General features: G+C 44.3%; 1 protein-coding gene across 1 annotated transcript in view; it reads right to left on the bottom strand.

Annotated features, from left to right (window-relative positions):
* The window catches only part of LOC139407923 (runt-related transcription factor 2-like), a 176,665-nt gene that overhangs the window by 17,266 nt on the left and 145,258 nt on the right, over positions 1-14,141 (bottom strand). The window contains exons 5-6 of the mRNA XM_071151801.1: positions 7,530-7,706; positions 2,374-2,535 (exon numbers count right to left, since the gene is read on the bottom strand). Of these exons, the coding sequence (XP_071007902.1) occupies positions 2,374-2,535; positions 7,530-7,706 (339 nt within the window). The remainder of the gene's footprint in view (positions 1-2,373; positions 2,536-7,529; positions 7,707-14,141) is intronic.

The raw sequence follows: 14,141 nt of genomic DNA on the forward strand, positions 1-14,141 counted from the left end.
CATATCCAGGTGTTAGAATGGCCAAGTCAAAGTCCAGACCTGAATCCAATCGAGAATCTGTGGAAAGAACTGAAAACTGCTGTTCACAAATGCTCTCCATCCAACCTCACTGAGCTCGAGCTGTTTTGCAAGGAGGAATGGGAAAAAATGTCAGTCTCTCGATGTGCAAAACTGATAGAGACATACCCCAAGCGACTTACAGCTGTAATCGCAGCAAAAGGTGGCGCTACAAAGTATTAACTTAAGGGGGCTGAATAATTTTGCACGCCCAATTTTTCAGTTTTTGATTTGTTAAAAAAGTTTGAAATATCCAATAAATGTCGTTCCACTTCATGATTGTGTCCCACTTGTTGTTGATTCTTCACAAAAAAATACAGTTTTAAATCTTTATGTTTGAAGCCTGAAATGTGGCAAAAGGTTGCAAAGTTCAAGGGGGCCGAATACTTTCGCAAGGCACTGTATCTACCCTACCTGAACTCACCTTCTCTGTCTACCCTACCTGTACTCACCTGCTCTGTCTACCCTACCGGTACTCACCTGCTCTGTCTACCCTACCTGTACTCACCTGCTCTGTCTACCCTACATGTACTCACCTGCTCTATCTACCCTACCTGAACTCACCTTCTCTGTCTACCCTACCTGTACTCACCTGCTCTGTCTACCCTACCGGTACTCACCTGCTCTGTCTACCCTGCCTGAACTCACCTGCTCTGTATTCCTTACCTGTACTCACCTGCTCTGTCTACCCTACCTGCTCTGTCTACCCTACCTGTACTCACCTGCTTTGTCTACCCCACCTGTACTCACCTGACTTGTCAACCCTACCTGCTCTGTCTACCCTACCTACTCTGTCTACCCTACCTGTACTCACCTGCTCTGTCTACCCTACCTGCTCTGTCTACCCTACCTGTACTCACCTGCTCTGTCTACCCTACCTGTACTCACCTGCTCTGTCTACCCTACCGGTACTCACCTGCTCTGTCTACCCTACCTGTACTCACCTGCTCTGTCTACCCTACCCTCTCTGTCTACCCTACCTGCTCTGGCTACCCCACCTGAACTCACCTGCTCTGTCTACCCTACCTGAACTCACCTGCTCTGTCTACCCTACCTGCTCTGTCTACCCTACCTAAACTCACCTGCTCTGTCTACCCTACCTGTACTCACCTGCTCTGTCTACCCTACCAGTAACCACCTGCTCTGTCTACCCTACCTGAACTCACCTGCTCTGTCTACCCTACCGGTACTCACCTGCTCTGTCTACCCTACCTGCTCTGTCTACCCTACCTAAACTCACCTGCTTTGTCTACCCTACCTGTACTCACCTGCTCTGTCTACCCTACTTGTACTCACCTGCTTTGTCTACCCTACCTGAACTCACCTGCTCTGTCTACCCTACCTGCTCTGTCTACACTACCAGTACTCACCTACTCTATCTACCCTACCAGTACTCACCTCCTCTGTCTACGCTACCAGTACTCAACTGCTCTGTCTACCCTACCAGTACTCAACTGCTCTGTCTACCCTACCTGTACTCACCTGCTCTGTCTACCCTACCCTCTCTGTCTACCCTACCTGCTCTGGCTACACCACCTGAACTCACCTGCTCTGTCTACCCTACCTGAGCTCACCTGCTCTGTCTACCCTACCTGTACTCACCTGCTCTGTCTACCCTACTTGTACTCACCTGCTCTGTCTACCCTACCTGTACTCACCTGCTCTGTCTACCCTACCAGTAACCACCTGCTCTGTCTACCCTACCTGAACTCACCTGCTCTGTCTACCCTACCGGTACTCACCTGCTCTGTCTACCCTACCTGCTCTGTCTACCCAACCTGTACTCACCCGCTTTGTCTAACCTACCTGTACTCACCTGCTTCGTCAACCCTACCTGCTCTGTCTACCCTACCTACTCTGTCTACCCTACCTGTACTCACCTGCTCTGTCTACCCTACCTGCTCTGTCTACCCTACCTGTACTCACCTGCTTTGTCTACCCTACCAGTACTCCCCTGCTCTGTCTACCCTACCTGAACTCACCTGCTCTGTCTACCCTAACGGTACTCACCTGCTCTGTCTACCCTACCTGCTCTGTCTACCCTACCTGTACTCACCTGCTTTGTCTACCCTACCTGTACTCACCTGCTTTGTCAACCCTACCTGCAACCACTGAGATATTTAGACCAGAGAAAGAGTGCCTCCTACTGGCCCTCCAACACCACTTCCAGCAGCATCTGGTCTCCCATCCAGGGCCTGACCAGGACCAACCCTGCTTAGCTTCAGAAGCAAGACAGCAGTGGGAGGCAGGGTGGGATGAGGGTGGAATACAGGGTGGGATGAGGGTGGGATACAGGGTGTTGCTAGTGTGTGTTACCTGGCAGGCGGCGGGGCGGGTCAGTGATGTTGGGCAAGCCCGTGGCTCGGCTGGAGGAGAGGGGCGTGGTGGAGTGGACAGACGGGGAGGTCATGGGACTCAGGTAGGACGGGTAGGACTGTTCATAGGACCAGGGAGGAGACGACTGGGACTGGCGAGGGTCTGGAAGAGGAGAAAGGGATGGTTAGAAAGGAGGAGGAGGAGGAAGAGGAGGAGGAGGAGAGGGGGATGGCTAGAGATGAGGAGGAGGTGGAGGAGGAGGAGGAGGAGGAGGACGAGGAGGAGTTGTCCAGTGTTCTACCTCTGTATCAGGGCCAGTAGGAGTGAATACTGTGTAGTGAATACTGTGTAGAGAACACTGTGTAGTGAATACTGTGTAGAGAACACTGTGTAGTGAATACTGTGTAGTGAATACTGTGTAGAGAATACTGTGTAGATAATACTGTGTAGTGAACACTGTAGTGGATACTGTGTAGAGAACACTGTGTAGAGAACACTGTGTAGTGAATACTGTGTAGTGAATACTGTGTAGTAAACACTGTAGTGGATACTGTGTAGTGAATACTGTGTAGAGAATACTGTGTAGTGAACACTGTGTAGAGAATACTGTGTAGAGAATACTGTGTAGTGAATACTGTGTAGAGAATACTGTGTAGTGAATACTGTGTAGAGAATACTGTGTAGTGAATACTGTGTGTAGAACACTGTGTAGTGAATACTGTGTAGAGAATACTGTGTAGTGAATACTGGGTAGAGAACACTGTAGTGAATACTGTGTAGAGAACACTGTGTAGTGAATACTGTGTAGTGAATACTGTGTAGATAATACTGTGTAGTGAACACTGTAGTGGATACTGTGTAGAGAACACTGTGTAGAGAATACTGTGTAGAGAATACTGTGTAGTGAATACTGTGTATAGAACACTGTGTAGTGAATACTGTGTAGAGAACACTGTGTAGTGAATACTGTGTAGAGAATACTGTGTAGTGAACACTGTGTAGTGAATACTGTGTAGTGAATACTGTGTAGATAATACTGTGTAGTGAACACTGTAGTGGATACTGTGTAGAGAACACTGTGTAGAGAATACTGTGTAGAGAATACTGTGTAGTGAATACTGTGTAGAGAATACTGTGTAGTGAATACTGTGTAGAGAATACTGTGTAGTGAATACTGTGTATAGAACACTGTGTAGTGAATACTGTGTAGAGAATACTGTGTAGTGAACACTGTGTAGTGAATACTGTGTAGTGAATACTGTGTAGATAATACTGTGTAGTGAACACTGTAGTGGATACTGTGTAGAGAACACTGTGTAGAGAATACTGTGTAGAGAATACTGTGTAGAGAATACTGTGTAGTGAACACTGTGTAGTGAACACTGTAGTGGATACTGTGTAGTGAATACTGTGTAGTGAACACTGTGTAGTGAACACTGTAGTGGATACTGTGTAGAGAACACTGTGTAGAGAATACTGTGTAGTGAATACTGTGTAGTGAATACTGTGTAGATAATACTGTGTAGTGAACACTGTAGTGGATACTGTGTAGAGAACACTGTGTAGAGAATACTGTGTAGAGAATACTGTGTAGTGAATACTGTGTAGATAATACTGTGTAGTGAACACTGTGTAGTGAATACTGTGTAGTGAATACTGTGTAGATAATACTGTGTAGTGAACACTGTAGTGGATACTGTGTAGAGAACACTGTGTAGAGAATACTGTGTAGAGAATACTGTGTAGTGAATACTGTGTAGAGAACACTGTGTAGTGAATACTGTGTAGAGAATACTGTGTAGTGAACACTGTGTAGTGAACACTGTAGTGGATACTGTGTAGTGAATACTGTGTAGTGAACACTGTGTAGTGAACACTTTAGTGGATACTGTGTAGAGAACACTGTGTTGTGAATACTGTGTAGTGAACACTGTAGTGGATACTGTGTAGAGAACACTGTGTAGTGAATACTGTGTAGAGAACACTGTGTAGAGAATACTGTGTAGTGAATACTGTGTAGTGAATACTGTGTAGAGAACACTGTGTAGAGAACACTGTGTAGTGGATACTGTGTAGAGAATACTGTGTAGTGAACACTGTGTAGAGAACACTGTGTAGTGAATACTGTGTAGAGAATACTGTGTAGAGAATACTGTGTAGTGAATACTGTGTAGAGAACACTGTGTAGTGAATACTGTGTAGTGATTACTGTGTAGAGAACACTGTGTAGTGAACACTGTGTAGTGAATACTGTGTATAGAACACTGTGTAGTGAATACTGTGTAGAGAATACTGTGTAGTGAATACTGTGTAGTGAACACTGTAGTGGATACTGTGTAGTGAATACTGTGTAGTGAATACTGTGTAGTGAATACTATGTAGAGAACACTGTGTAGAGAACACTGTGTAGTGAATACTGTGTAGTGAATACTGTGTAGTGAATACTGTGTAGAGAACACTGTAGAGAATACTGTGTAGAGAACACTGTGTAGTGAATACTGTGTAGAGAACACTGTGTAGTGAATACTGTGTAGTGAATACTGTGTAGTGAATACTGTGTAGTGAATACTGTGTAGAGAATACTGTGTAGTGAATACTGTTTAGTGAATACTGTGTCATTAATACTGTGTAGTGAATGCTGTGTAGAGAATACTGTGTAGTGAATACTGTTTAGTGAATATTGTGTAGAGAATATTACGTAGAGAACACTGTGTAGTGAATACTTTGTCATGCATACTGTGTAGTGAATACTGTGTAGAGAACTAGTTCTAGAAGATGGAGCATGTTCAGGCTGTGAGTGTCTCATTTCACTGGATCATTGGTTACCAGGTCTGATGTAACATCCTGAGTAATGACACATTGTATGTTTGTCTCTTCCTGTCTCTCTACTGAGAGAGAGAGCGAGAGAGGGAGGGAAGGAGAGAGAGAGGAGAGAGAGGGAGGGAGAGAGAGGGAGAGACAGAGAGAGGGAGGGAGAGAGAGAGGAGAGGGAGAGAGAGGAGAGAGGGAGGGAAGGAGAGAGAGAGGAGAGAGAGGGAGGGAGAGAGAGGGAGAGAGAGGGAGGGAAGGAGAGAGAGAGGAGAGAGAGGGAGGGAAGGAGAGAGAGAGGAGAGAGAGGGAGGGAGAGAGAGGGAGAGAGAGAGAGAGAGAGGGAGGGAGAGAGAGAGGAGAGGGAGAGAGAGGGAGAGAGAGAGCGAGAGAGGGAGAGAGAGAGAGGGAGGGAGAGAGAGGGCGAGAGAGGGAGGGAGAGAGAGGAGAGGGAGAGAGAGAGCGAGAGAGGGAGAGAGAGAGAGGGAGGGAGAGTGAGAGAGAGAGAGAGAGAGAGAGAGAGAGAGAGAGAGAGAGAGAGAGAGAGAGAGACAGACAGAGAGGAGAGAGAGAGAGAAACCAAGCATTTTTCTGGCACATGTCCAGCAGAGAAAAGGGTTTTCATTCCGTTTCTGTACTTCACTAATGTCTCAACCGGATCAAACAAATTTGCCAAAACTGTAAATATACATAGTGTGAAAATAATAAGAAGTATTTTGAAATATTGAATTGTACAGGTAAGGCCAGGCAAGTCAATGCTAGAATAGCACACCTAAAACCACACCCACCACACCTAAAACCATCCAAATATACCATCCACATAGACTCTTATTGTAACCAACAGAGAATAAACTGTAGTGGAACTAAAAGACTAAGTCATCACTGACTGTATAAGGCTGTGATGACATTGTGGATATTACGGGAAGGGAGAGATGGAGTTACAACAGGACTGATAGATTGGGACAGATCAGAGATGGAGTTACAACAGGACTGATAGATTGGGACAGATCAGAGATGGAGTTACAACAGGACTGATAGATTGGGACAGATCAGAGATGTAGTTACAACAGGACTGATAGATTGGGACAGATCATAGATGGAATTACAACAGGACTGATAGATTGGGACAGATCAGAGATGTAGTTACAACAGGACTGATAGATTGGGACAGATCAGAGATGTAGTTACAACAGGACTGATAGATTAGGACAGATCAGAGATGTAGTTACAACAGGACTGATAGATTGGGACAGGTCAGAGATGTAGTTACAACAGGACTGATAGATTGGAACAGGTCAGAGATGTAGTTACAACAGGACTGATAGATTAGGACAGATCAGAGATGTAGTTACAACAGGACTGATAGATTGGGACAGGTCAGAGATGTAGTTACAACAGGACTGATAGATTAGGACAGATCAGAGATGTAGTTACAACAGGACTGATAGACTGGGACAGGTCAGAGATGTAGTTACAACAGATTAGGACAGATCAGAGATGTAGTTACAACAGGACTGATAGACATCTGGTATCTGTGTCTATATGTGTCGGGGGTTAGAGATTATGGTCTCATCTGGTATCTGTGTCTATGTGTGTCGGGGGTTAGAGATTATGGTCTCATCTGGTATCTGTGTCTATGTGTGTCGGGGGTTAGAGATTATGGTCTCATCTGGTATCTGTGTCTATGTGTGTCAGGGGTTAGAGATTATGGTCTCATCTGGTATCTGTGTCTGTGTGTGTCGGGGGTTAGAGATTATGGTCTCATCTGGTATCTGTGTCTATGTGTGTCGGGGGTTAGAGATTATGGTCTCTCTGGTATCTGTGTCTATGTGTGTCGGGGGTTAGAGATTATGGTATCATCTGGTATCTGTGTCTATGTGTGTCGGGGGTTAGAGATTATGGTCTCATCTGGTATCTGTGTCTATGTGTGTCAGGGGTTAGAGATTATGGTCTCATCTGGTATCTGTGTCTATGTGTGTCGGGGGTTAGAGTATTTAAATCTCACCTGGTATCTGTGTTAATAGGGGTTAAGAGGGACTGTATTTAAATCTCACCTGGTATCTGTGTTAATAGGGGTTAAGAGGGACTGTATTTAAATCTCACCTGTTATCTGTGTTAATAGGGGTTAGGAGGGACTGTATTTAAATCTCACCTGGTATCTGTGTTAATAGGGGTTAGGAGGGACTGTATTTAAATCTCACCTGGTATCTGTGTTAATAGGGGTTAGGAGGGACTGTATTTAAATCTCACCTGGTATCTGTGTTAATAGGGGTTAGGAGGGACTGTATTTAAATCTCACCTGGTATCTGTGTTAATAAGGGTTAGGAGGGACTGTATTTAAATCTCACCTGGTATCTGTGTCTGCCCTTGGGGGTTGAAGGGGTTGTGTCCAGCGCTGAGCGGCTGTTGTTGGGACTGTGTCGGCACGGCAACCCTCATGGTTGTCTGTCTGATCCTCTCCAGCTCACTGAGACGGTCTGAGAACAGCCCTGTTTTAGGAGACTCCTCTAGCTTCTGACGATGTCCTGTACAACAACAACAATAACAACAACGAGACGGTCTGAGAACAGCCCTGTTTTAGGAGACTCCTCTAGCTTCTGACGACAACAACAATGAGAGGGTCTGAGAAATGAGATACAAGCGCTAGGTCGTTCTCCCACAGAACTGACTGTGAGACTGGGTGGGGATGGAGAGAATATGGGGAGAGGAGAGGAGGGAGAGGCTGGGTGGGGATGGTGAGAATACGAGAGGAGAGGAGGGAGAGGCTGGGTGGGGATGGAGAGAATACGAGAGGAGAGGAAGGAAAGGCTGGGTGGGGATGGAGAGAATAGGAGAGGAGAGGAGGGAGAGGCTGGGTGGGGATGGAGAGAATACGAGAGGAGAGGAGGGAGAGGCTGGGTGGGGATGGAGAGAATACGAGAGGAGAGGAGGGGGAGGCTGGGTGGGGATGGAGAGAATACGAGAGGAGGAGGAGAGTGTTTTAACTGTCAGATCTGAAAGAGAGCCCTACTTGTTAACATTTGATGAGAGTCACCACTGACTATAGTCACTCAGATATATGAGACAGGTAACCCTGAGTAAGTACCACAGTAGGTACAGGTCTATAAGTAAGGCAGATATGAGACAGGTCTACCTCAGTAATATAACAGATATGAGACAGGTCTACCTCAGTAATATAACAGATATGAGACAGGACTACCTCAGTAATATAACAGATATGAGACAGGTCTACCTCAGTAATAGAACAGATATGAGACAGGTCTACCTCAGTAATATAACAGATATGAGACAGGTCTACCTCAGTAAGTAAGGCAGATATGAGACAGGTCTACCTCAGTAATATAACAGATATGAGACAGGACTACCTCAGTAATATCACAGATATGAGACAGGTCTACCTCAGTAATAGAACAGATATGAGACAGGTCTACCTCAGTAATATAACAGATATGAGACAGGTCTACCTCAGTAATATAACAGATATGAGACAGGACTACCTCAGTAATATAACAGATATGAGACAGGTCTACCTCAGTAATAGAACAGATATGAGACAGGACTACCTCAGTAATATAACAGATATGAGACAGATCTACCTCAGTAATATAACAGATATGAGACAGGTCTACCTCAGTAATATAACAGATATGAGACAGGTCTACCTCAGTAATATAACAGATATGAGACAGGACTACCTCAGTAATATAACAGATATGAGATAGATCTACCTCAGTAAGTAAGGCAGATATGAGACAGGTCTACCTCAGTAATATAACATATATGAGACAGGTCTACCTCAGTAATATAACAGATATGAGACAGGACTACCTCAGTAATATAACAGATATGAGACAGATCTACCTCAGTAAGTAAGGCAGATATGAGACAGGTCTACCTCAGTAATATAACATATATGAGACAGGTCTACCTCAGTAATATAACAGATATGAGACAGGTCTACCTCAGTAAGGCAGATATGAGACAGGACTACCTCAGTAAGTAAGGCAGATATGAGACAGGTCTACCTCAGTAATATAACAGATATGAGACAGGTCTACCTCAGTAAGTAAGGCAGATATGAGACAGGTCTACCTCAGTAAGTAAGGCAGATATGAGACAAGGTCTTCAGTCAGGTAATTCTGGGGATTGCATTGCTGTGTGCTCGATTTATTACATCTGTAAGCTACGGGTGTGGCAGAAATAACCACTAATTTAAAAGGGTGTGTTCAACTATAATTTATTAATAACCATTGACTTCACACAGTCAGAATTTAACCCTTACCCTAACCCATCACACACAGTCAGAATGTAACCCTTACCCTAACCCATCACACACAGTCAGAATGTAACCCTTACCCTAACCCATCACACACAGTCAGAATGTAACCCTTACCCTAACCCATCACACACAGTCAGAATGTAACCCTTACCCTAACCCATCACACACAGTCAGAATTTAACCCTTACCCTAACCCATCACACACACACAATCATAATGTGTGTGTCTCTCATCTCATTACTGTGTGTTGGAGCTGGCCAGTCCATCAAAGAGTTTCCATCAAAGAACAGACAGACAGACAGACAGACAGACACAAAGGAGCTCTGTTACTATGGAGATCCTTCTCCTACAGAGGAATCCTGACACGATGAGCAGAGAGGTGTGAAGGACATACTGGTGATTCTACTCTGAGACCAGTGTGTTACACCCTGATCTGTTTCACCTGTCTTGTGCTGGTCTCCACCCCTCCACCAGGTGTCTCCCATCTTCCCCATTATCCCCTGGGTATTTATACCTGTGTTCTCTGTTTGTCTGTTTCCAGTTCATTTTGTCCCGTCAAGGTTTGCCAGTGGTTTTCCTATGTCTGTTTATTGTTCTAGTCTCGCCGGTTACAACCTTTTTCCTGTCTTGACCCTGAGCCTGCCTGCCGTCTACGTCTGGCCAGCTATTTACCTGGATTACAAACCCATGTCTGTCCAGCTATTTACCTGGATAACAAACCCATGTCCTCAACCTGCTTTCTGCCAGCATCTGTGTATTCAATAAATCTCACCCTGAACCATCTGCCTCACGTGTCTCCATCTGGGTCTCACCTTGAACCATCTGCCTCACGTGTCTCCATCTGGGTCCCACCGTGAACCATCTGCCTCACGTGTTTCCATCTGGGTCTCACCCTGAACCATCTGCCTCACGTGTCTCCATCTGGATCTCACCCTGAACCATCTGCCTCACGTGTCTCCATCTGGATCTCACCCTGAACCATCTGCCTCACGTGCCTCCATCTGGATCTCACCCTGAACCATCTGCCTCACCATCTGGGCCTGAACCATCTGCCTCACGTGCCTCCATCTGGATCTCACCCTGAACCATCTACCTCACGTGTCTCCATCTGGGTCTCACCCTGAGCCTTGATCCAGGAAGACTTGGGGAACACAGGGAGAGACAGCGAGAGGAAGTTGAGAGAAAGGAGAGATGCGGTGAGACATAACAAGAGGCAGGGGAGGAGAGAGATGTGGGGAGACAGGAAGACAAGCAAAGAAGAGAAGTACATTAAGAGATTTAGATGTGTGTGTGTGTGTGTGTGTGTGTGTGTGTGTGTGTGTGTGTGTGTGTGTGTGTGTGTGTGTGTGTGTGTGTGTGTGTGTGTGTGTGTGTGTGTGTGTGTGTGTGTGTGTGTGTGTGTGTGAGAGAGAGAGAGAGAGAGAGTCTGGAGTCATGGTGTCCCTGAATTGTGCTGAGTCCACACTACTGAGCCTCCCTGAACAGGCAGGCTGGAGAAACAATTAGACACAGCTTTAGTGACCGAATGTACAGAGCTTTACACTGTAATGGTCACAGAATGTACAGAACTTTACACTGTAGACAGTGACAGAATGTACAGAGCTTTACACTGTAATGGTCACAGAATGTACAGAACTTTACACTGTAATGGTCACAGAATGTACAGAGCTTTACACTGTAGACAGTGACAGAATGTACAGAGCTTTACACTGTTATGGTCACAGAATGTACAGAGCTTTACACTGTAGACAGTGACAGAATGTACAGAACTTTACACTGTAGACAGTGACAGAATGTACAGAGCTTTACACTGTAGACAGTGACAGAATGTACAGAGCTTTACACTGTAATGGTCACAGAATGTACAGAACTTTACACTGTAATGGTCACAGAATGTACAGAACTTTACACTGTAATGGTCACAGAATGTACAGAGCTTTACACTGTAGACAGTGACAGAATGTACAGAGCTTAACACTGTAATGGTCACAGAATGTACAGAACTTTACACTGTAATGGTCACATAATGTACAGAGCTTTACACTGTAATGGTCACAGAATGTACAGCTTTACACTGTAGACAGTGACAGAATGTACAGAACTTTACACTGTAGACAGTGACAGAATGTACAGAACTTTACACTGTAGACAGTGACAGAATGTACAGAGCTTTACACTGTAATGGGCACAGAATGTACAGAACTTTACACTGTAATGGTCACAGAATGTACAGAACTTTACACTGTAATGGTCACAGAATGTACAGAGCTTTACACTGTAGACAGTGACAGAATGTACAGAGCTTTACACTGTAGACAGTGACAGAATGTACAGAGCTTTACACTGTAATGGTCACAGAATGTACAGAACTTTACACTGTAGACAGTGACAGAATGTACAGAACTTTACACTGTAATGGTCACAGAATGTACAGAACTTTACACTGTAATGGTCACAGAATGTACAGAGCTTTACACTGTAGACAGTGACAGAATGTACAGAACTTTACACTGTAGACAGTGACAGAATGTACAGAGCTTTACACTTTAGACAGTGACAGAATGTACAGAACTTTACACTGTAATGGTCACAGAATGTACAGAGCTTTACACTGTAGACAGTGACAGAATGTACAGAGCTTTACACTGTAGACAGTGACAGAATGTACAGAGCTTTACACTGTAGATGGTGACAGAATATAGTAGCAGTAGTAGTAGTACTTGAAGAAGCAGTAAATAGCAGAAGTATCAACAGTAGCAGTAGATGTGCAGTGCCTTGCAAAACTTTTCATCCCCCTTGGCGTTTTTCCTATTTTGCAACATTACATCCTATAATTTAAATTGATTTTTATTTGGATTTCATGTAATGGACACAAAATAGTCCAAACTGGTGAAGTGAAACGAAAAAATTAACTTTATTATTTTTTTAAATGAAAAGTGGTGAGTGTATGTGTATTCACCCCCTTTGCTATGAAGCCCCTAAATAAGAACTGGTGCAACCAACTACCTTCAGAAGTCACATAATTAGTTAGATAGCACAAGGTGGACTATTTGAGTGTCACATGATCTCAGTATATATACACCTGTTCTGAAAGCCCACAGAGTCTGCAACACCACCAAGCAAGTGGCACCATGAAGACCAAGGAGCTCTCCAAACAGGTCAGGGACAAAGTTGTGGAGAAGTACAGATCAGGGTTGGGTTATAAAAAAATATCTGAAACATTGAACATCCCACGGAGCACCATTAAATTCATTATTCAAAAAAATTTAAGAATATGGCACCACAAGAAACCTGCCAAGAGACGGCCGCTCACCAAAACTCATGGACCAGGCAAGGAGGGCATTAAAAGAAAGAGACCAAAGATAACAAAGAGAACAAAGATAACCCTAAAGGAGCTGCAAAGCTCCACAGCGGAGATTGGAGTATCTGTCCATAGGACCACCTTAAGTCGTGCACAGCACATTGGTGGTCGCCAAAAGGCATGTGGGAGATCTCCAAACATATGGAAGAAGGTACTCTAAACATCTTGAACATCTTGAACATCTTGGCCATGTTCTGTTATAATCTCCACCTGGCACAGCCAGAAGAGGACTGGCCACCCCTCATAGCCTGGCTCCTCTCTAGGTTTTTCTTGGGTTTTGGCCTTTCTAGGGAGTTTTTCCTAGCCACCGTGCTTCTACATCTGCATTGCTTGCTGTTTGGGGTTTTATGCTGGGGTTCTTTACAGCACTTTGAGATATCAGCTGATGTAAAAAGGGCTATATAAATACATTTGATTTGATTTACTCTGGTCAGATGAGACTAAAGCTGAGCTTTTTGATGCTATGTCTGGGAGCAAACCCAACACCTCTCATCACCCTGAGAACACCATCCCCAGTGAACACCAAATATCCCAGTGGCTAGATGTGCTAAGCTTATAGAGACATACCAAAAGAGAATTGCAGCTGTAATTGCTGCAAAAGGTGGCTCTACAAAGTATTGACTTGGGGGGAGTGAATAGTCATGCCCACTCAAGTTCTGTTTTTTCGACTTATTTCTTGTTTTTTTCACAATAAAAAATATGTTGCATCTTCAAAGGGGTAGGCATGTTGTGTAAATCAAATGATACAATCTCCCCAAAAATCGATTTTAATTCCAGGTTGTAAGGCAACAAAATAGGTAAAATGCCAAGGGGGTGAATACTTTCACAAGCCACTGTAATAGTAGAAGTAGAAGCAGTACTAGTAGTACTAGTAGTATCAGTTGTGGTAGTAGTATAAGTAGTAGTAGTAGCAGTAGCAGCAGCAGTAGCAGAAGTAGCAGTAGTAGTAGTAGTAGCATCAGTAGTAGTAGTAGCAAAAGCATTATTAGCAGTAGTAGTAGTAGTAGTAGCATCAGTAGTAGTAGTAGTAGTAGCAGCAGTAGTAGTTGTAGTAGTAGCATAAGTAGTAGTAGTAGTAGTAGCAGCAGTAGTAGTAGTAGTAGTAGCAGCAGTAGTAGTTGTAGTAGTAGCAGCAGTAGTAGTTGTAGTAGTAGCATCAGTAGTAGTAGTAGTAGTAGTAGTAGCAGCAGTAGTAGTAGTAGTAGTAGCAGCAGTAGTAGTTGTAGTAGTAGCAGCAGTAGTAGTAGTAGTAGTAGTAGCAGCAGTAGTAGTTGTAGTAGTAGCATCAGTAGTAGTAGTAGTAGTAGCAGCAGTAGTAGT

The sequence above is a fragment of the Oncorhynchus clarkii genome, chromosome 4 (genome assembly GCF_045791955.1).
Source record: "Oncorhynchus clarkii lewisi isolate Uvic-CL-2024 chromosome 4, UVic_Ocla_1.0, whole genome shotgun sequence".
Classification (NCBI taxonomy): domain Eukaryota; kingdom Metazoa; phylum Chordata; class Actinopteri; order Salmoniformes; family Salmonidae; genus Oncorhynchus; species Oncorhynchus clarkii.